This window comes from Manacus candei, unplaced genomic scaffold (assembly GCF_025592945.1).
Source record: "Manacus candei isolate 608988 ecotype Guabito, Panama unplaced genomic scaffold, ASM2559294v1 h1tg000021l, whole genome shotgun sequence".
NCBI classification, from domain to species: domain Eukaryota; kingdom Metazoa; phylum Chordata; class Aves; order Passeriformes; family Pipridae; genus Manacus; species Manacus candei.
In genome coordinates, this window is record NW_026138069.1 from 4885564 (window position 1) to 4906990 (window position 21427).

The window sequence follows — 21427 nt, forward strand, 5'->3', positions numbered from 1 at the left end:
GAGAGACAACTTGGGGAAACCAATACACTACAGCCCTGTGCTAGATGAAGAAATCAAATAGCTGTTTTGTTGGGTTTTCTTTAAATAAGTAGTAGGACTATGTCTGTCTAGATTCTATTGATGAAGTTATTGTTTGATTCATTCTTGCCCTATGTAGTCACTGGAACAAAACTTGTATCATAAAAAAAGATGCCATAAGGATTTATTTGTTCTCCCACTGACCATCTGGTTTTCATTCTCAGATTTACTTATGATCTATTTCTAAAATGACAAAACTGAGATGACTAACAATATTAAACATCAGAATACAGAAGTTATTTTTTTTATCCTTACTCAAAGCTCTGTCTCCATAAGCCATTTCATTATCTCATACAGTTCACATCAAAATTCCTAACTATAGAGGAAGAAAGGTAATGAAACAGCATCTTCCTGTTTCAATAGCATTGCAAGAGTACTTAAATCAACATTATGCCAGAAAGACATTCAATTAAAAAACATTACATAGCATTTACCATAGTTACTTATACTGCCAATACAATGGGAATTAATATTTTAAACTAATCTAATTTAGATTTTTTTTTTGCTGTCTCTCTCAGTAAAGCTTTTCTTTCACAATATTTCTGTTCCTTCCTATTGTTAGCTTCAAAACCTTAGCTATAGATTCACAAGGTTTCCCATGTAAATCTGGCAATGGTTAGATAGCTGTTAACCCCGTAATTTTATGCATCCTTTTTTCTGCACTTCCACTTTTTACTAAAGATTAAGAACATAAGAAAAATCAAACTATATATTGCTCCATAGTGCCTGAGAGTGACCAGAGAGTGATTAGAGAAAACAGAACACACAAGTGAAATAATTTCTTGTCCTGTTCTCACTTTTGTCCAGTCTGATGCTTTGGTTTTCCTGAGCCAGACACTGTAGCTGCATCATGTTTAACACTTCTTGAGATTAATAGTTCAGTGTTCAGCCCTCAAAATAGTTCAGTGTAATTAATTTAGCACTAGGATTTTAAATCTGGTGTCCTACTGTAATAATATTGTAGTGGATTTTCACATCAGTCAATTTTTTTAGAAATCCAACTACCAACACTACTGTGACTGATTTTGTAAAAGAGTTTTTGAACATTTTGTTCATTTCTATGCCAAAAAAAGGGCTGTGCTTTGATCCCATGTCATTACACTTCTGTCAGACCAAGTCATGCTCTGTTCTTTTAAGCATGTTAAAACCCAATGATATTTAATTAAAAATTCAGATGGCCAAACCATCAGAGAGGGAAGTTAACAGGGCACTAGACAGAGATTGTCCTTCCAGTTTCTTCAAACTACAGATGATAAAAACCATTTTCATAACTTCCAGTGCCAAGAAAATGCTGTCTGCAGTGAGATATCTTACTCCTGTCCAAGGAAAAGACATAATTTTGCCTGGGGAGCAGCCAGGAAACATATATTCCATTAGTGTGAGGCAGGGGAATCTGTTTTCTTCAAAGTTCTTGCTTAAAGCCTCAACAAAGCTCAGTGGAAAACTGCAAAGGGGGAAAAATATCTCATCTGCTTCTCTCTATGAGAACACTTCTCAGTTTTTTCTTACTATATAAAGATACACTTGAAAACAAGTATGCTGGGTGAAATCCTCAGAAAAACCAATGGATTCTCAGTCAATTAAGCTAACTGATAATCTGTGCTTCTGCTCCTTTAGAGTGCATCTGTTCTTACCATCCCAACCTACGTTAAGTCAGCAAACATTGCCTTTCCCTACAACACAGGTAAAGGTTTATGGAAAGACACAGACTAACTTACTGCAGTAGTAACAGCTGAGGAATCCTCTGCTTGTACTTGCTTCCTGTTATGATCCTCGGCTGTGAACTCTCTCCTTGAGAGACCACAGAGATCTTTTCATAAAACAAAGGCAAAGAATGTGCTTTTCCTGCTTTGGTGAATGCATCTTTCCTTGCCAAGCCAGCCAAGGTTATTTATTTGTATATTCACTGTTATCAGATAGCCGTGGAATGTGGAAAGGATGTGCCATGTATTTGGACACAGCCAGAGTTGGCTGCTCTGTGTTCTTACTGACTTGCTACCTAGTAAGCTGTTACCATATATAAAGTAAAAGCTAGAAAGAGAAAATATAGGCCCAGAAAGAAAGAACGCAGCTTTTAGCACTAGGATTGGGAGATTTTTAATCCCCGTTCTTCTTGAGGGATTTTACTAAAACATGTTTTAATGTTTACACAAACAAAGCCTTTGATACTAATAAAGGTAATGCAAGAATTTGAGAAAAATATTTCATTATTTGTTCATCATCTGAATAGGTTATATATTTTAAGAATATTTTTTCTCATCTGCATCCTAGAAGAGCACATAACTTAGTCAAGGCTTTTACTCAGTAATGTGAATTTTTATTTCACAAGTATCAAAAAATATTAATGCAAATACAAATAGGTGAAAGTAAGGAAGACTGAATATGATGTACACTATTACCTATAAGATCAATATTTTGTACCTTACTCAAGTAGCATTTATTCTATAAAGGCTAAGGAACGAATTTTATGGTGTCCTACTTTTTTAAAATTGCAACTAAGTAAGCTGTACACACACAAAGAGAAACAGCATGGGAGACAGAAAGAGAAGAAATAGTAATTGAGAATTGTATCACACTCAACTGATCAATGTAATTACATGTCAGTGCCACAGTTCAGTATGGGTAAAACAAAGATTATTCCATTACTATTCCACTAGCCAAGGGACTTCTCAGAGTTCAAAATATTCTGAATAAATACAGCTGATAGACTATGAGTTAAGAATATAAAAATACTTGAGAACAATAAAAGAGTAAGGGACTGATCCAAAGACAATTAATGGAAAGCCTAAGACTGATTTTATTTGGCTCTAAATAACCCCTGGAGATCAATTTCCTATGATTTACATTAAACTTTACACTGCTTATCAAAACCAAATTACATTAGAATTTTACACCAAAGTCCTTTACTACATAAGTCAAATACAGTATATACAAGAGGTCAAATATAAAAGAGAATTAAGGGCTAAAACATACTAAAGATGTCATTACTTCTAAAAGTTAAACAGGCTGTCAACGCTGAGTACATTTACATGGTAGTTTAAAAAATACCCTCTAAAAATTTTAAAAGCATTTTGGAAAACAAATGCCACCCAAAAGCCACTCAGTTTTCTGAAAGAGCTGCAAGCAGAATAAATTTAACCTCTTGTGATGCTGTAACGTTAGCCAAAGAATGACTGAAATAAATAAATGCACATGACCATTACTGGTTCTTTATTTCTATTTGTTTGGTGTCAAAGATAGGGATGGGGGATAGAATCAAATATCTCATTCTGAAGTGGAACTAGCAAAGTGTCTTTTTGTGTCTTCCTACGTCTTAATGATGTTTCCAGACATTAGTTTCAGAGCTGTTTTAAATCAAATGAACGTTAGCTCAGTTAAAAGTGACACAACCTACAATTTGAAGGAAGATTGGAATTTGACTTTAAAGACAGAATTGATTAGACAAAGAATGTTAACAATTTATTGTTTTGGAAAGGACAAGTTCACTTACCATTCATATATATGAACTAATACAAGTAAAAAGAAATTATTTTTACAAACAGAAAGAACTAAAACCATTAAAGGGCAAGTGCAAGAGAACTCATCCTTCTCTGATAATTTTGGATCTGCTTAGAGCTGCAGGCTATCTCTCAGCCATCTGCTCCTTACAGGAGGGGTGTTATCTGCTGAAGGCAACTCTTTCCAAACATTCAGCACTTGGCATTACAACAATAACCTTTGAAGCTTTGCAGGGAAATTTCTCCCTACTTCCAAGTTCTGCTCACAGCTTTATTTAGAGTTAACATCCATGCTCTATCTCTGCACAGATAGCAAATACAGCAACATAAGTTTAAAGGGCTTACTCAGATTTACCTTGCCTACAGTACAGACAGGCTTAACAGTACAGCACAGAAGATTTATTTAAGAAAGGCTTCCACCTCTTAGCTCCACAACTTGAAGGAAAAGCCTTATAATAAATCAGATACAATGGGCAATTATAGCTTAAGCTTAATGAGATTCTTCTCTAACTGTTTATCTGAGTTTATAAAACATGGCTAAGAACATCTAAGTGTCAGAGATGGTAATTCTTTGTTCAGGTCCTACCATTCACATTAATTACTTGTTATTCCAAGGAGGCTACCACAAGCATTGCCTTTCTTCTAGGTGATCCTCTTATTTACCTTTGAGTTGGGGGGTTGGATACAACTGGAGAAAACATTTCTGATTTTGTCTGGAGCCAACAACTTTTAAAACTCGAAGGTGATTTTTCATTTCCAGTTCACATCTAAGCAGCTACGTGCACCTATTTGAACATATTTTGGCTAACACTGCTGATTGCTCTTCCTGACTTAGTTACCTAAAATAGTTAAGGCTATTACTCCTTTATCTTAATCGATCTTCTATCCACTTACCTGTTGTCCACTCTGGACTGTTTCCGCCAAAGCAATTTGAGATAACATTATCTTGTTAAATAATGTATAAGACGTTATGTATTTTGTACATATGAAGTTAATGATCTAAGGTGCACTGTTACAGACATCACACTGGCACATTACCAATACAAGTGTCACATGATGAAGTTGCTATGTTGGCTGTATTTATAAGAAAATGCCTTCTTTTTCCTTTGACATGTTTTCTAGGATTCCTGTTACCCATACACACATACCAGAGCTCACAGTAATGAACTTATGCAGATAACAGTTAACAGAACAATCTAGTTGCAGATTCAAGAACTTAGCATCAGCAGAGCCACTTTCTTTGTTATCTGAATTTTTAAACTTTTGCAATGATTCTATTTTCAGCATTGCCCCAGTCATGTTCCTTGTCATCCAACACGTCTTTCTTCTTCAGTTTATCACTGTGCTCTTCCCTCCCTAATAAGCCAGTCCTGAGCCAGCAAAAGCACTTCTGCTCAGGTTTCCTTCAAATAATCAATTTAGTTCATCCATAGACAAAAATTTAGAATCTACCTTAAAAGAAATATATATTTAAAAGCTTTACCAAACAGACTGAGATTATTAAACTGGTTAGCCTTGGAATAATTTTCAAGACCAACCTCAAATCTCTCTTTCTTCATTGTTCATCATAAAATACACTCTGGGAAATGTTGCTTTGGGCTGCAATGTCTAAATGCTCCTTGTATTGATATCATCACTCCCTGTGTGTGTTTTCAGTTGAATATTAAACTGTTTACAACAGGAATGACTTGGACTACATAACCATTTATAGTATCTTAAATTCTTCATTTGACAGTCTCGATTTTCCTCCCAAACATCCTGCTACTTAATAATATGCACATACAAAATTCTAGTTTGAGTTCATATTCCATTTTAAATGAAAGAGGTGTTTTCAGCAGTGCAAACCAATTTTACATAGCCTATGATTTACTTAATTAAAACTACGGAAATTATGGACTAAAACTTTCTGAAATTGCAACCTGCTGGAAAGATCTATTCTCCAATTATAAGTATGAGGTTGGCCTAGAATTACTTTCATTTTCCCTAGATTCACTCTCATTGACAGAACTCTGTCACCATGAGTACCAAGTACTACTTTTGGGCAAGTTGTTAGCTCTTTTAACAACAATATGTTCTTTCTCTGCTGTCTCTGTAAGAGGCTGATAGTAGCAGAGGTAACTGGTAGAGGAAAACCAGTCTGGAAAAGATGAAAGGTGTCTGTACTCCAGGAGCCATTACTACCACCTCTTTCGATCCCGTAAATGATACATGACCAAAAGTGTAAATTCTCCTGTAAATACCACTCCATCATGATTTAGCAGGCGTCAAAGAAGTAGTTCAATGTTTAAATTTTGTCAAAGCTTCTCATATCTCTCTTTCTAGGTCCGGATTTTGTAACTTGCTTTGTAAGTTTTCTCTCCTCTTGTCTTCTTTATAAGCATGTGGTTTTAGAAAAATTAGAAATAAAACTCAAACTAATTTCAGACATATGCAACTTTTCAGGATAAAAGTTTATCATATCTGCTAACAAATAAGCTGATAGCTTAGTAAACAATTGTTTACTCAGATAGCTGAGTAAACAATTAAGAAAACTAATTGTTAAAATTTCCCTGAATGCTTAAGACATAAGTATCTGCCCGAGAGAACTGTCAGAAATCCAAGACTCCACATGCAACTCTTAGGTTGTGCCAGGGATTCCTTTTAAACACTCACCACCATCATGGAGTTGAACTGCCTCTTGCAATGAAGAGGCTCAGAGTGTGTAAGCAAGAGGACAGATTACCCCCACAATGCTGCTGTGCATCTGCCTCGACTCCAAGCCCTGATATCTCCTTCTGCTGGGAAACCTGCTCTGCAAATAGCCACCTGGGTTAGTATCTCCTGGAAGCAGTCCTCTTTGACCATTGTAGCCTGAACAACGTTCAGTGGAAAGCAGTAAGCTATGTTTCAGTGTCATCAACATTTGTTAGATCTAGGTCTGCATGTCCTACAGAAAATATTAAACATTTCTGTGGACTGCTGTACACCTTAGTGTGCGCAAGGTAGTTCAGTGCCTGCACAACCTCAGGCCTACAATAGAAAATATCAGGATTGCCAAATCTAAAATGCTGAAATTTGTTCTGTCCTTTGTCCTCTGACAGACATGAGGAACATTTCTCAGCAAGTCTTGAAACTTGGGCTCTTGGCACTGTCAAATGTTTGCTAATCTCAGTCTGCATTAATGGTAATGAAGGTTACATATAATAAAGGTTAAAGAAATATAAAACACTCTTAGCAATCTATGGAACGGCCAGTTTGAAACCGGCTCTTCTTCAGCATTTTACTGCACATCAGAAAATAAATACCATTCTGGGTTGGAGGGCAGTAGGACATTGCTCATGATGTCGACTAGCTTTGAGTCTGTCTAGGATAGTGAAAACCATCTTTACAAAGCCCTCAACAAGAATTAACGACTGTTGTTCGTTTTCCTGCTGAGAATCCTCACCAGGGAGCACCGGGCAGGGGATGCCACCGCGCCCCGGGCACAACCCCCAGCCGTGTCCCCCCAGCGCCGGGAAGGGAGAGGGAGCAGACAGGGACAATCCACCGCGACCCCTGGGGGGCCGGGCCGGGCCGGGGCTGGATGGGGGGCGGGCGGAGGGCCGGGCCCTGCCGAGGACCCCCGAGGGAGGGGCTGCGCTGAGGAGCGGGGTGGGCGCAAGGAGCCCTTGGAGGAGCGCGGAGACACCGCCTGGGCCGGGAGAGCTCGGGGTCCGCGGAGAGGAGCCATGGCAGGGGCCGCCCCCGCAGCCCCGCGCCTCTGGCTCTGCGCGGCCCTGATGGGCTGCCTGGCGGCGGCCGGGGCCCGCCGGAGAGGTAAGCGGCGCCGGGAATCGGGCACCGGGAATCGGGCACCAGGAATCGACCGGGAATCGGGAGCATCGCCGCGAGCAGGTGGACGGGAGGGCGCAGGGCGGGCGGCTGCTTTGGGAGGGGCAGCGCCGGGTGCTCCCCTGTGTCCCCGCATCGCCTGCGCATCGCCCCCCAGTTACGTGCCACTGGTTTCACTGGAAGAGGCGTAACTTTACCAACAGAGTAGGAACTGTCCTTGTCGTAGCGCACTTGCGGAGAAGACCTGCCTAGGGAAACTCGAGGACCAGGAGTGCTGGTTGTCCCACTCTCTCTTCACGGCGCTCTTGCCCTGCGTGCTGGAGCACGGGCAGTGCGTTGGCACATCCTTACCTGGGACTCCTGCAAATCACATGTCTGTATTGTTTCAAATTTCGGACAGAAATCCACATAAAGAGTAGATGCAATAGTGTATTACATTGAAAACGACTACAAAAAGTTCTATAAACATATATTTTACGTTTTTATAGAGGTTATGCAATTATTTACTACCTTTGCAACACACCCCTTAGGGTGTGGACATGAGTGGTTGAAAAGTGTTTTTAACACCAATTCAAATAAGGCCATTTATAAAGATGTATTAATGTGTTCATGTTGATTTGATTTTCTTTGTTGTTCTGTGCATTGGAATAGTCATATTCCTGTTCAGTGGGATTGCAATACTGTCATTGTTACAACATTTTTGCTCACGTTCTCATTTGTCTCATCCAAGGAAATGGCATCTTTTAAGTAGTTACAGTAATTTTTATGTTTTGCTTTGAAAATGTTACTCTAAACAGTTTTTTTTTCAGGATAGATTCTTCCAAAAAGTGAACTTCTTTTTATTTTAGTATTTTGGAAGAGTTTAAATCCACAAATACATCTAAGCACTTTTATTAAATGCAGTCCTAGTTTTAATTTCTGCCTTGGGATATTGATATGCTGCCTCCTTTGCAGTCAGTAGATGCAAGAAGAGGCACATTCATGATCAGAAAGGGCACTTACTAAAGAGTTTAACTGAGACCACTTGCCAGACCCTGACCTTTGGACAGGAGGAGATATAAACTGATAAGCTGTTTATACCAGAGGAACTGAGATGCCAGTCCTGCCACTCTGCCCTTGCCTATCTGTACTCTGCTGTGGCTCTTTTTCTCTTCTCTGCTCTGGTTTGCATTCATCATTTCTCAGTTATTGACTGCTCCATCATGCTGGAAATATTATGGACAGGTGGACAATCACTGAGCCCTCTTTGTACATGGATGGAACAGAGATATGAACAGGAAGTTGAAAAGCTCCTCCTTTGTGGAACTAATTTTCTGCCTGAGTGCCTCAGAGGCAGTCGTCAGGAGCCTTAAATGTCGCTTTGGGGAAAGTGAGCTCTTCTGTTAATTTCAGAAACCTCTTTGACTTTTGGTTAAGGTGTGGTGTTCAGAGTACCTATTAGCTGACCCAGTTTATGTCAATCTTGATACAAACCCTGATGTGTTGGCAAAGCTTTCATCTACATCTCTCCCAATACGCTCATCCACTGGCACAATAGTATCCTTGTCTTTAAAATGTTGCAGCCTAGGGTCACATTTCTCAATATCTGGCAGGACCAAGAAGGTCTGTGATGGATCCCAGTAAAGCTCACTGTATTAATTCTGAAGACATCCAGGAAAAAGCAAATACGGAATTAAATACTTCCTGGTATGCAGAGACTCGAGTTGAAGAACAGTAGAGACCTATATGCAATATATGGAGGGTTTGTGGAAAGAAGCACAGAATATGATGGAATATTCTGGGGAAACAGCTACATATATTCCCAGGATGGATTGCTTTTTCAGCAGACAGTATGTAGTATCTGGACCTCCAAATAGAAAAGAGAGTTTGACTTTCTAGAAATAAGTCTCTCCTGATCACATGTATCCTATTGCATGTATCTCCTTTGAGTTAAGTTAAACCAAAGGTGCACAATCTGCAAAGAAGCCTGAATTTCATGATCTCAATTCTCAAGTATTTGTTTGTGTGTTTCATAATTAGAATTTCCTTATTCTATGGCAAATATTTCAAATTAAAGATATAAAATCACTAATATATTTAAAGGTCCAAAAAGAAATAATTAAAAAGAATATTCCCATATACATGGAAAGATTTCCATCAAGAATAATCGTGATTAAATGCTAAATTTTGTTAAAACTTACAATGAGTTTTCCATTTTGTGTCAGAACACGTTAGAATTTTTCGTGACTGTGGGTGAATTCAAGACAGCAGTAGTGCATACATCTTCCCGTACTTTAATGTTCTCACCTGCTAGGCAGAGTTGGTAGGTAAACCTGCCCTGCAGGTAACCTTCCTCATCACTTTCCAGCTATCAGACCCTGTTTTCAGGTCCTTATAATTTTGTCAGACTTTACTCACTGGGGAGTGACTCATTGGAGAGAGACTATTTACAAGAGCACATAGTGACAGGACAGGGGGTGATGGTTTCAAATGGAAAGAGAGTAGATTTAGATTAGATATTAGAAAAAAATTCTTTACAATGGGAGTGATGAGGCACTGGAACAGGTTGCTCAGGAAGCTGCAGCTGCCCCATCCCTGGAAGTGCTCAAGGCTAGGTTGGATGGAACTCTGAACAACCTGGTCTAGTGGAAGGTGTCGCTATCCATGGCACAGGGATTGGAACCACATTATCTTTAAGGTCCCTTCCAATGCAAACCATTCTATGATTCTATAAAATTGCCAGGTGTTAGACACAGGCAAAACTTTTCTGGAGCACAACATCAAAATCAGTATTTGTCATTCTGAGAGTATTGTTCTAAAGAATGTTTATATCAAAATATATTTTTATTTAATGCATCCTGAAAAAGTAAATTGTGACTTCAGTGGAAAATTTAGCCGACTCTCCTCTTAAATGCCATGGTTTGAGCAGATCTGGTCTTCAAGAGTAACTTTTTCACAGAGAACATGATATTCATTTCTTGTCCTTATCTATCCATAAATATGATAGTTTTATTTGTTTCTGCTGTTGCTGGAGTCAGACAGCATTTCAGATGTGTAAAACTCAAATGTGCAAAAAAGTAATTTTTATTTGTATTATTGATGATGGTAGTTTTTTTCAGTTGTTTTGCAGAATGTGCAAGGAAAGGAAAAGAGAAAAAACATCAACCAGTATTACACAACTCTGAAGTTTCCATACAATAACTGTGTAAACATTAGCATACTTCTAGAAAGGAAGAAAGAATACACAAAATGCTGGATGACATTTTAAAGTGATATGCATAATAAGAAACTTATAATTTGATCTTTAGTAGGATTTATAACCCTATTACAAGTGAGTACAGTCAGCTACTTTAAAGATCTATCAAATGATGATCTAATTAAACTGTGGAGGAAAAGAAAATAAAGACTTGTCTCATGTCTAGCTTGATTTATTAATGGAGAAGGTAACAGATATTAATTGTTTCAGGAGTGGCTCAGTTACAGGAAAGGAAACTAATGAGGGTGCTCTATGAAAGGAAGAATTCCAATAAAAAATAGAGGACAGGAAGAAACTTTCACCATGGTTCATAAACTGCTTGTGCTGTAGCTTGCTTTGAAAACATTTTAATAACACACATGACTGACCTGTGATTCTTCAAGGGCTTTTCTTTAAATTCCAGTGGAGGTAAGTTCTCTGTAAGGTCAAATTGTATGGACACGAATAGCCTACAGGCTACTATGAGCAACTCAGAAGCACAGTGGTGGCACAGTCAATCACATCGACTTCCAGCTGCCCTTAAAGGCTAGAAGATAAAGCTATTGTTACTGCCTGGGTAGCCTAAAGCCATATTGGATTAAATCTTCAGTCTAAGACTATGCGATTCTCATGCTGTGTGCTAAAAGAGATGAAGTCTGTTCTTTCACTAAGGCTTCTTCTCCATTTAAAGGTAGAGAATTACCTGGTTTGGAAACTGTTTTATAGTTGTGGTTATCTAGACAAAGACACAAAAAATGTGGAAGATTTTTCATTATTGCATGATTTGAACCGAAATATGTTTGTAGTCAGTGACACAATTATACCACGCAAAATATGCGACAAATACAGACAAACCCAGGACCGAAAACTGAAGATCAGAGCATTCATATTCAAAATATGACATTAGAGAGCTTTGCTTACAGCTGCATTTTAAAATTCATTAGCAACATAGTGAAAGCAAGAATTAAGATTCACTGTGTCATTCAGTATAACCTGAAATTCTGTTCACAGTCAGCATCAGTTGGTATCCATTTTTAAAAGCAAGGTAAATAGATAGGTATACTTCAAGTGTAATTTATTTATAAACATTCTTTTACTTTATTTTTCTCTACTTTCACTTCCCAAGCACATTCCTGAGAAAGAATGGCTGTTCAGTACATTGCATGTAAATATAACATTACTCAGAACTTCTGTTGTCACTGTCTTTGACAGGAGTCAACTCAGCTGTCAGATCAGACTCAGAAATTCTGGCATTCTGCTTTACTTCTGAATGAGTCTGCATTGTAAAAAAAAGCTATCATAAAACTTCTTTGTATTCTGATCCTTCGTTTTACCTATCAGAAATCTTGAGATATTTTTTGAGGCCACAAGGTCACTTAGATGTCCAAAAATAAGTTTTTCGGTTGTATTTACCTTATTATTAGCCTGTCAGTCATGCAAATTGACATAAAATGCATAACCAAGTGTCTACCCATTTCCATACACACTTTTGCTATAATCTGCAAGTACACATACAAACTGTATGCAACTATCCAACTATCTCTCATTCATTTGAGGGAATTCTTAATTTCATGCATTGGAATCCTGTAAAATGATAGTCTATTTACAAAAGAACTTTGGATAATCCTTACTTCAGGTAAGATTTTGATCCTCTAATATATCTGACACCCCATTTATATTCAGTTTCTTAGGTTTAATAAACATCAGTGGAACCAGAAAGTCAAAATCTAGATAGACTGTATAAACATATTCCTTCCCTCTGTTTTTACATCTAGGGTAAATGGTTACTAATTTGCATGTATTGTCCACAAAAAAGAAAGAAAGTGACCACATGATGAATTCTATTAAATTTCAGAGTGCTAACGTGAATTTGTTGTTACTAAGACTTCAGTATGTTTTTCTGCAAAATTAGTTTCAACCATATCGTGATACATCCTTATTTTCCCTTAAAAATACTTAACATCTTTTTAAAAATACTTGTTAGACATTCTGCCTTGATACTTGAAATACTCTTGTTCCACAGTTCTTGAGTGCTCTCCTGCTGGACATCAGATCCTGCAGAGTCCTTACCGAAGCGTTGATTTTGATTCATCCCATCTCCAGCAATCAGCTATTCAGGATTTGATCTGTGACCATTCCCTAACACCAGGATGGTATCGCTTTATGATTTTTGATAAGCCTGCTGAGATGCCAACCAAGTGCGTGGAGGTATTGTTACAAATCATTTGATTCTGAGAAGTAACTCTCTTTGCTGAAGAATTTTTCAGTAGAACAGATATAGAAAAAAAAGAATATGTTTATGGAGACAGATGTGGAAGAATACAAAGTACCCATCTTTTCTAAATACTTAATTATATTAAAATGCATTACCTTGAAAATTAAGTCTTAAGCATTGAAAATTTTACACTGAATGGGCAATAGCAAAAGATGATAAATTAAATCCCTTCTAGAGCACTCAAAAACTGTAATTTGTAGTCAGTGCTAAAGAAGATTTTCTCAGTGGCAACATAGCAGGGATATCATGTTGTAAAGCTGCAACTATGTGATGGTCAGTCCATTAGCAAAGCCATGTGAAAGCAGAATAATAACTTGAAGCCACATGAATCCAGTACTTGTGGAGCTTTTAAAGTGATCATGTCAGAGAGAAGGGATTACTCACTAAGTGACTTGAACTAACAGAGCTAACTGAGGATGAGTTACCTTGTCATCTGCAAGCCCCCAAAGACTCAAGAACTACTTGAAATATTTAATACTTTAGATGTGTAATTCTTTATTTTGGAGCATACAACAAACTGTAATATTCTAAGAAGATATGTCTTTGTCGTTTCCTATTTTAAAACATTTCCGTGTTCAAAAACCTAAGAATGTCATTAGAATATTTTACCCTTGGTTTTTCTAAAAAATTGAAGTCTCCTGGTCATAGTCTATTAAAAAATTAAAATAAAATCCCATCAATTAAGTGCTTCTAAAAGAATACAAACCAGTTAAAGTATACTAATGAATTAAATTGAGTTTATAGCAGCCTGTCTTATTTTTATTTATTTATTAAAACTTTGCAACTATATAGCACCACTGAAGTACCCTTAATGTGCAGCTGACTCAAAGACTAAGAGGGATGTGCTGCAGAGGCTACTCATTATCCAGGTTTTATACTGAAAACAAAATAAATCAAAAAGTATGATTCCTGAAGGACTTTCTTTCAATTATGTTTAATACAAAAAAAAAGGAAAAAGTTAATTAACTGGTTGTATTTTCTCAAAAATTGATTCTTTTATGTAAAGAGTTAGCATGAAAACCAGTCGAAAAAACTGTGTTTTTCAGAAGAGAGGTTAGACAAAATATCTACTCATTTCATATAGGTAGGTTTTAGAAATTTTACTGAAATTCTCAGTGCTTAGTAAATATTGTTAAAAATAGGCTGCCATCCTAACACAGAGGAGCTCGGATAATTGCAGTTGGAAAGAGATTGATTCAAAGCTTATTCAGCAAATAAAATTTATGCCTTGACATCTGCTTTTTTGCATCTGTTGACAAAACCAAGACATTTATTTTGAATCTCGAAGTCAAAACATTAAAAACAAACTAAAATGGATGTCTTGTTGAGGAAGTTTCCTCCTTTCTTTTCTTTTAGGGGAACGTTTGTTATAGCTGCATTTAATCTCTGTCAAAGATTCAGATTTAAGCAATCCATCACATTTCTGAGTACTTGTTATTAATTCTGTCCTTCTGATGGATTGATGGTGGGCTCAGAGATTCTAGATTAAGAAAGAAAAGTGTAATTTAGAGATAAGTAATTGCTCATTGAGTCTGCAGTAGACTTTATACCAAGAGATCTAAAGACAAGTTGATTTGACACCTTGTTGCACTATCAGGTCAAAGAAAGGAATGCTTGAGGGAAAAACTGAAGAAGAGGGTCTCAAAATCTCACAGTTTCAGATTTATAGTTTTCATGTAAATGTTTTCCAAATGCTGGCTTTAACATGCTGTGTCCCTGTGGTTGTTTCTCTTCAGTTTGCTTCCAGCAGCACATGAAAGCCAGGAGTTGATCTTTAACTCATTCTGGTAACCCACGAACCAGATTCCCTCTTTGCATCCTCTTCTCAGAATTCATTTTTCTGTATTCCACTGGTCAACTCTTGTGCCTGTTAAATCAGACTTATGGTTTGGTTACCGTGGTTGGTACTACTGTGGAGTTGTGGCCTTCAGGGCATCTTCTTTGATGTGAAGACCTGACATAGCCATAGCGATGAGGGGTGAGGGAGAGTTTTCCACTGAAGACTTCTTACTCCATGAAGAAAAGCACTGAACAAGGCTTTTGCTTGCAAGAGAAGGAGCAATAATCTGCTAAAATGACCTGTTCAATCAGCATCTCCACTACAAACCGTGGTCCACTGCTTTGTAAACACCAAAGGATTTAGGGTTGCTACAAAGTCAATGTGATTGTTATGGGGTTGCAACAAGCATATTTGTATATAAAGATGAGGAATTGAAAGACAGACGGGGCTTATCAGTTGTCTTGCATTTTCAGGTTAGGCCACATCTTTTAGAGGAAATCCAGGAGATTAGCAGAGCCTTCAATTCGTGGCAAAGGGTGTTATATTCAGTTTAGTTGATATTCAGCGTGTGTATGTTCTGCCTTGTATTTGCTGTGATAGCATTCACACAGTCAGTTGCTGCAGGTTAATGGGTGCAGAGTATCTCACTAAACCATAACACAACTGTGACCTTCTTTGGGCAAAACGCTCAGTTGTGACTCCCAGTTAGGTTCTTTAGACAATAAATTATAACCTGTCTTTAAAAAAACAAATTCATTAGACTCAGTGAAGGACTTAAGTCTCTTTTGTGTACATTTGTATTCAACCTTGAGGAGGAAAGTCAGCAAGCCCTCTATTACACTGTCTAAACTTTGCTAAAAGCTCATGCAGGTAATTAATTAATATGTACCTCTCGTTAAAACACAGCAACAGTTTGATTTAGCATTAACCATTTTCTGATCTTTTTTTCTGGTGGTGAAGATGAATCACTGTGGAACTCAAGCCCCTATCTGGCTGTCTCTGAGGGAGTCAGAATCCATGCCTCGACCTGGTGAGATCAAACAGTTAACAGCTTGTGCTACATGGCAGTTTTTCTTCAGCACTTCAAAAGACTGCTGTCTTTTCCGAATCCCTGTCAGGGTGAGGAACTGTGGAGATTTCTTTGTTTACTTACTGCAGCCCACCCAAGGATGCATGGGTTATTGTGCAGAAGGTGAGAAAGTGCATGCTCTAATTCAGATAAGCCTGTGTGTGCTTTAGTGGAAATGTCAGAAAATAGTTATGCTAGAATTTCTTGCAGTTCTTACTTTTACTATTCATACAATAGAAGAATGATTTGAAATGGTAAGGTGGGTTCAATTCAACCCTTTTTAACTTACGTGTAGCACTCAACTATTGTTCAAAGCTCAAAAACTTAAGAACTGAAATTTTCCATGTAATGAAGTGGGGTTATTAAGACCCATCTGGAAATAAAAATTCACTGTACCTACAATGGCACTCATACTCCGCAAATACCCATTACTGAACATGCATAGAATTACGTATCGGAGTGAGCTTTGTCTAAGAACTTGACTAAACTGTGTTTATATCTGTTATTTAGCATTGTTCAGAATACTTTTGTTACTGTAATTCTCTTATCTTCATTCTGGGAAGCATACACTTTGTTGCTAGAAGAAAATTTAACACAGAAATACTTTACTGATGCACACTTTATTAGTACTGTGAGAAAGAAATTTAGATTTTTGCAATGTCTCACGTTGTCTTGGACCCTTGTGCTGCAGAAGTTTGTTGCTGTTCACAGCTCAAAACTTCAGTATTTCATTATTCATGCCAGATTTTTCAGATAACTTAAGTAAGGCATGGTTAAATCCTTACAGTTATACCGGGAAACACTGTGAAATAGGGACAAATTAGTGCAGTAGGAAATTCTTACTAGCTCATATAATGTACCATAGTGAAAATCCTAGCAATATTTTTATGCATCATATACTGCAGTACTGTGAGTCATAGTCTCTATTACTGACTACTTTGAGAAACTTAATAGCAAATCTGCCAGTTGGCTTTCTGGTGCCTTTGTGGCCTAACATTACATCTTTAGGTCCAATTGTGAAAGCATTCTCCAACGTTTCAGCATGCATGTGACTGAAACAATGAAGAATTCCTGCACAGTATGACTTGCATTTACTTTGGCTCAGGGCTTGTGAAGAGGAAGGAAGATATAAAACCAGAGAGGCAGCAAGCTAGCAAATTTTTACTGTCTCAAAACAAAGCAGGCAAAAAGCATAACTCTTACTTGGCTCTGCTGAATGCTGTAAATCTGAAACACATTTTGAGTTTACAAGCACTCGTATAAGATGATGTTTTTGCATGAAGTGCACTGTACTGATGTGCTACTTTTAGTATCTAGGTTACCATGTGTACTGTGTTTTCTCTTTCACACTTGATAGCTGTAAACACTTGATGCAAATGTTCAAACAGTCTGTCCTCTACATGCTAAGGAATTCGGATGTTGAATTGTGAAGTGTGGAACAGTGAAGTCTTCATTCTTTTTGGTGAATGAGGTTTTTAGTGTTGCTGCTGCCCTTCTTATGTAGTTTGAGTGGAGTGACTAACATCTTTCTACTCCTATTACAAATGCAAAGTTCCACTTATTTTTTTATGGTATTCAAAGTACAAAACAATAGCAGTGCAAAAGCACTTTTTCTTAGGCCCCTGTAGGAAAGAGGTTTTTTTTCAAAGCAGGTCTGCACTGAATTTGGCTGTCCAGGGTTGTGGTTAATGAATAAGTGTTCAGATGTGGATTTGGGAAGGCAAAATATATATTCAAGAGAATAGTTTAATTCCTTTTTTTCAGTAACAACATCTATAAGTATTGGCTGAGTACATCAGTAGTAAAAGATGCAGAGGTGGTAAAATGTTTTGTATACCCTCTCTCTCCTGCAATCAGACATGTCTATCTCGTATTGGCCTCATAAGCCACCAGCGTGCTTGTAACAAACGTGGATAGAGCCTTCCTAAATCTTCGTTCACGAAGCCTAGCCATGATGACCCTCTCTCCGAGGTGATTTCCAACACAAACCTTTGTACTGACTGCTGCCATAGTTATATATGGATCAGATTACAAGATTGCCTCTGTTCTGCAAATTTGCACTTCAATTAGTGTTTTGTGATATTTGGTGTGTTTGTAATATAGGGCAATAATTTAAGAGCACTGGAGCACATACACTGTATGTGTGTGAATATACAATGTAAGAACAATTTATGATTGTTTCAGATGCAAAGCCACAGATGTGTGATCCTGAGGGAATGGAATTTCAAGGTGCCTGCAGCAGTGAGTATTTTGTTTTGATTTTCAAGATTTTCTGTGCATCTGTGACCCAATAATGTCAACATTTAGTCATATTCTGTCTTGAATAAAAACATGTTCATGTTATCAACAGTATTGCTTGGCTTGTTGCAAAATGAGCAGTTTGGAGGTAATGTCAGACAAATCTGGATTGCAAAAGTACTTTCTCAGAATAATGTTTTGAGTAACGACTGAAATGTTAAAAAGTAATTGTGATAATTCTGATTTACAGATTAATTTGATTCTTTGGAAGTACAATATAAGAGGAATCTGCAAATTTACAGTTGTTTATTCTGTTCCTTTCTAAATAGCCCTTTTCTTTTCCTTTATTCTTTTTTTTCCCACCTTCTTTATAAGTAGTGAAATTATTCTACTCTAAGGCAAACTCTTTTGCATGTTGCTCTCTCCTATCTGGTAAAATAATTAATTGTATTTTATTATGTTTTTGTTTTTTTTTTAAATTCCCCCCCCTTTTAGCACCTTCCTATTGGCTAGACTATAATAAAAGGTTCGTAAGGAGTTTTTCTCCATTTAACAATTCATAAAAGGAAGATACACATTTTTCTTGATTCTCTTACGAAATTATGTAATATTTCCACATATGAAAAAGGTAAATATTATTAGTTTATTAACTGGCAAAAGGTAGTCAGTGTCATTTTATCCAGTACTGATTTTGTGCAGAATAAAAAGCACAAACCACACTTCTGTTTGAACTAGGTAACCTGCCTGCTGCATCAGCTCCATCTGTGTCACCACCACTACCATCCGTTCCTGAAGTTGTAGCAGAGATGATCAAAGGCAGCATTTACTTAAGGTGTACCTTTGGCGTTCCTTCTGCAAACAGCTCTGTTGGATTCATTGTAACTTGGTCAAGACTTTCCCCTGAAGGTATCAAAGAAGAACTTACACACGAAACAGCAGTTCATACCTTCTCACTTCTGGAACTAGATGGGATAAACGTCAGACTTGGAGACAGAGTATGTTAAAACTTAATTATAATTTCTCTGTAACTTTGTAAATATGGCCCAGTAGACACTAAAAGTGATCAGAGATCCATCACCATGCTGTATAATTTTTCCTGGAAGAAGCCTGCTGCCTCTACTTGTTTACACCAACAGTGCCCATATGAATGTGTAAATACCACAGAACATATCAGTAATTACCACTGCCTTTAAGGTTTTGAGACTGTCTCACTACAGTGTAGTATGCATCCAGGAGGTAAATTTTTATTAATGTTGCATCTTCTTCACCCTCTACTGTGATTTTAATTCAATACTGTAAATTAGGAGGATTTTTGGATGCAATTGCATCTCAATGAGAGGCTGTAAGAGCCAGAGGTTGTGAGAAGCTGTGTTGTTGATTCATTAAATAGATTTTTTTCTCTGAATCAATAATGAGCTGCTGCTTAATGGTTTTGTCTCTAGGATTGTATTTAAATGGTTTAATTTCTGCCATCAGAAATTACTCAGTGTGAGTACCTGCATTACCTTCCATGGTAGCAGAATCAAGACACAGACTCTCATAGTAACTTTGAGAACCTTAAGCATTGGAAAAATCAATAAATATATTTACGAAATAGAGATTATTTTTCCGGGCCAAAATAAAAACCAAAAAACCATGTGGTTGTTGTGCATCTGTATGTTCAAGCCAAAGACAGGCTGCTTGGATGGCTTATGCACAACAATAACAATCGTTAATCCTTAAAAATCATTCAGGGACTTCAGTGACAGTCAAAGGGAAAGGCACAGTCAGAAGTTACCTGCTGCTGCTGCTATAAATCTTTGGTTTTTTACAGGATTGGAAATATTGCCTGTGGTCAACATATCTCAAAACGGATACAACAAAATTAAAAAATAAAACAAAACAACAAAGCCAAACACAAAACCGAAGCAAACCCACAGTGTCTAGTATCAGGGAACTAGTTCAGTGGAGGGAAATCACAGTGAATTCATCATCTTGAAAAAGATTATCCAGGCCCGTAACATCAGAAAAGTATAATCTAAGACCTAATGGGCACAAAAAATAATTAAAGGGCAAAAAATGTGAAACGGAAAAAAAAGAAGTAAATAACATGTTATCAAGTGTAGAACACGTTTTTGCAAGATGTCATGGGTTGCAGAAATGCTCCAGAAAAAAATGTTTAAATCTGGGGAGAGTCAGATATTCGTTAAATAGGATGACTTATATGCAGCTTTTAGTTCAAGAAGTCTCTGCACCACTGGTAGTGTACACCAGGAAAAGGTCTTAGGTAGCTCGATCTGTTTCTGTTTTTTTTCCTATGCTGTATTTACCAAGTACCACTGGCAACTGGTAACTTCTGGTGCAATCAGAACACTGGCCATGACAAATCCATTGAACTGACCCATGGTGACTGAGTTTTGTCTTTATTTGACCACTTCATACCAAAAATGTATTCTATTATGCTGGTTTTGCCCTACAGGTCTACTGTAGCTGTTCTGCTTTTTTCATGGAGAAGCCAGGTATACAAAGCTCTTCAGTTGAGAGCAGGGAATTTTTTGCTGGAATCAAGGTAATTTTTAAAAAACATTATGTTCTACTTTACTGTAGTAGGAATCTTTGAGTATTGCTACAGCAGCCATCCCTCTGACTAGAAGGCACTTAAAATGTATTAATTGTGAATTAATAGAGCATGTTGTCGGCTCTTCGTGTACTCAAGGTGCAGGAAGGCTGAATTGGCACCTTGCACATGAAGTGCAAGCCTTGGATTCCAGCAGCTTGAGCCAACTGGCCCAGTGTTTATAAACATGGAGGGCCATGGCTCAGACCCGAGCCCAGGGACACTGTTGTCCCTTAGTTTAATGCTGCTGCCATTTCTGGCATCATGATGTCCTTTGCCAACAGGCTCTTACAGCATGTGACTGACAGGATAGTCTAGGCTGGGCCTTCTTCCCAGGAGTGAGGGAAGGTGAGGCCAACCTGATCTGGGCTTAAAGAGGGAAACTGGGACATGATCTGTGAGTTCTGTGGATACATCTGTAGGGACCCATTCACCGGCCAGGAATGGGACCCCAGTCCAGGAAAGACATACTGCATGTCCTTACGTGTTGGGTATAGTCTTATTGACTTAGCCTGAGCTTATGTTTCTGCAGGATCAGGGCCCAGATTTATCTCATATAAGTGCAGGTCCGAAGTGTACACTGCAAAGGCCCAATGTGTTATTTTTGTTGCCCTGTGAGGCTGAGTTCAGAATTTTACCCAGTGTACCAAGCTCAGCTGTAGGCCCCTGTTACTGATCTCCAGTTGCATTTTCCATTATACATCTTTAGCGAGCTGTATTGTAAGCTTATGGAGAAGAATCTCAGGAGAAATATGGTGCTTTCAGACTCTTTTGGGAATTGTTTCCTGTAGGTAACTTTCCCTCTCTTTCCCTCCCCACTCCCCCAAGACAGTACACCAAACTGTATCTTAGCTTCCAGGAATTACATGG

General features: G+C 37.8%; 1 protein-coding gene across 1 annotated transcript in view; it reads left to right on the forward strand.

Moving 5' to 3' along the window:
- Window positions 1-7005: 7005 nt before the first annotated feature.
- Window positions 7006-21427, forward strand: part of VWDE (von Willebrand factor D and EGF domains) — a 37286-nt gene continuing 22864 nt past the window's right edge. Inside the window, exons 1-5 of the mRNA XM_051785968.1 lie at window positions 7006-7370; window positions 12623-12807; window positions 15615-15846; window positions 18697-18956; window positions 20420-20509. Coding sequence (XP_051641928.1) covers window positions 7283-7370; window positions 12623-12807; window positions 15615-15846; window positions 18697-18956; window positions 20420-20509 — 855 coding nt within the window. The 5' untranslated portion in view covers window positions 7006-7282. The remainder of the gene's footprint in view (window positions 7371-12622; window positions 12808-15614; window positions 15847-18696; window positions 18957-20419; window positions 20510-21427) is intronic.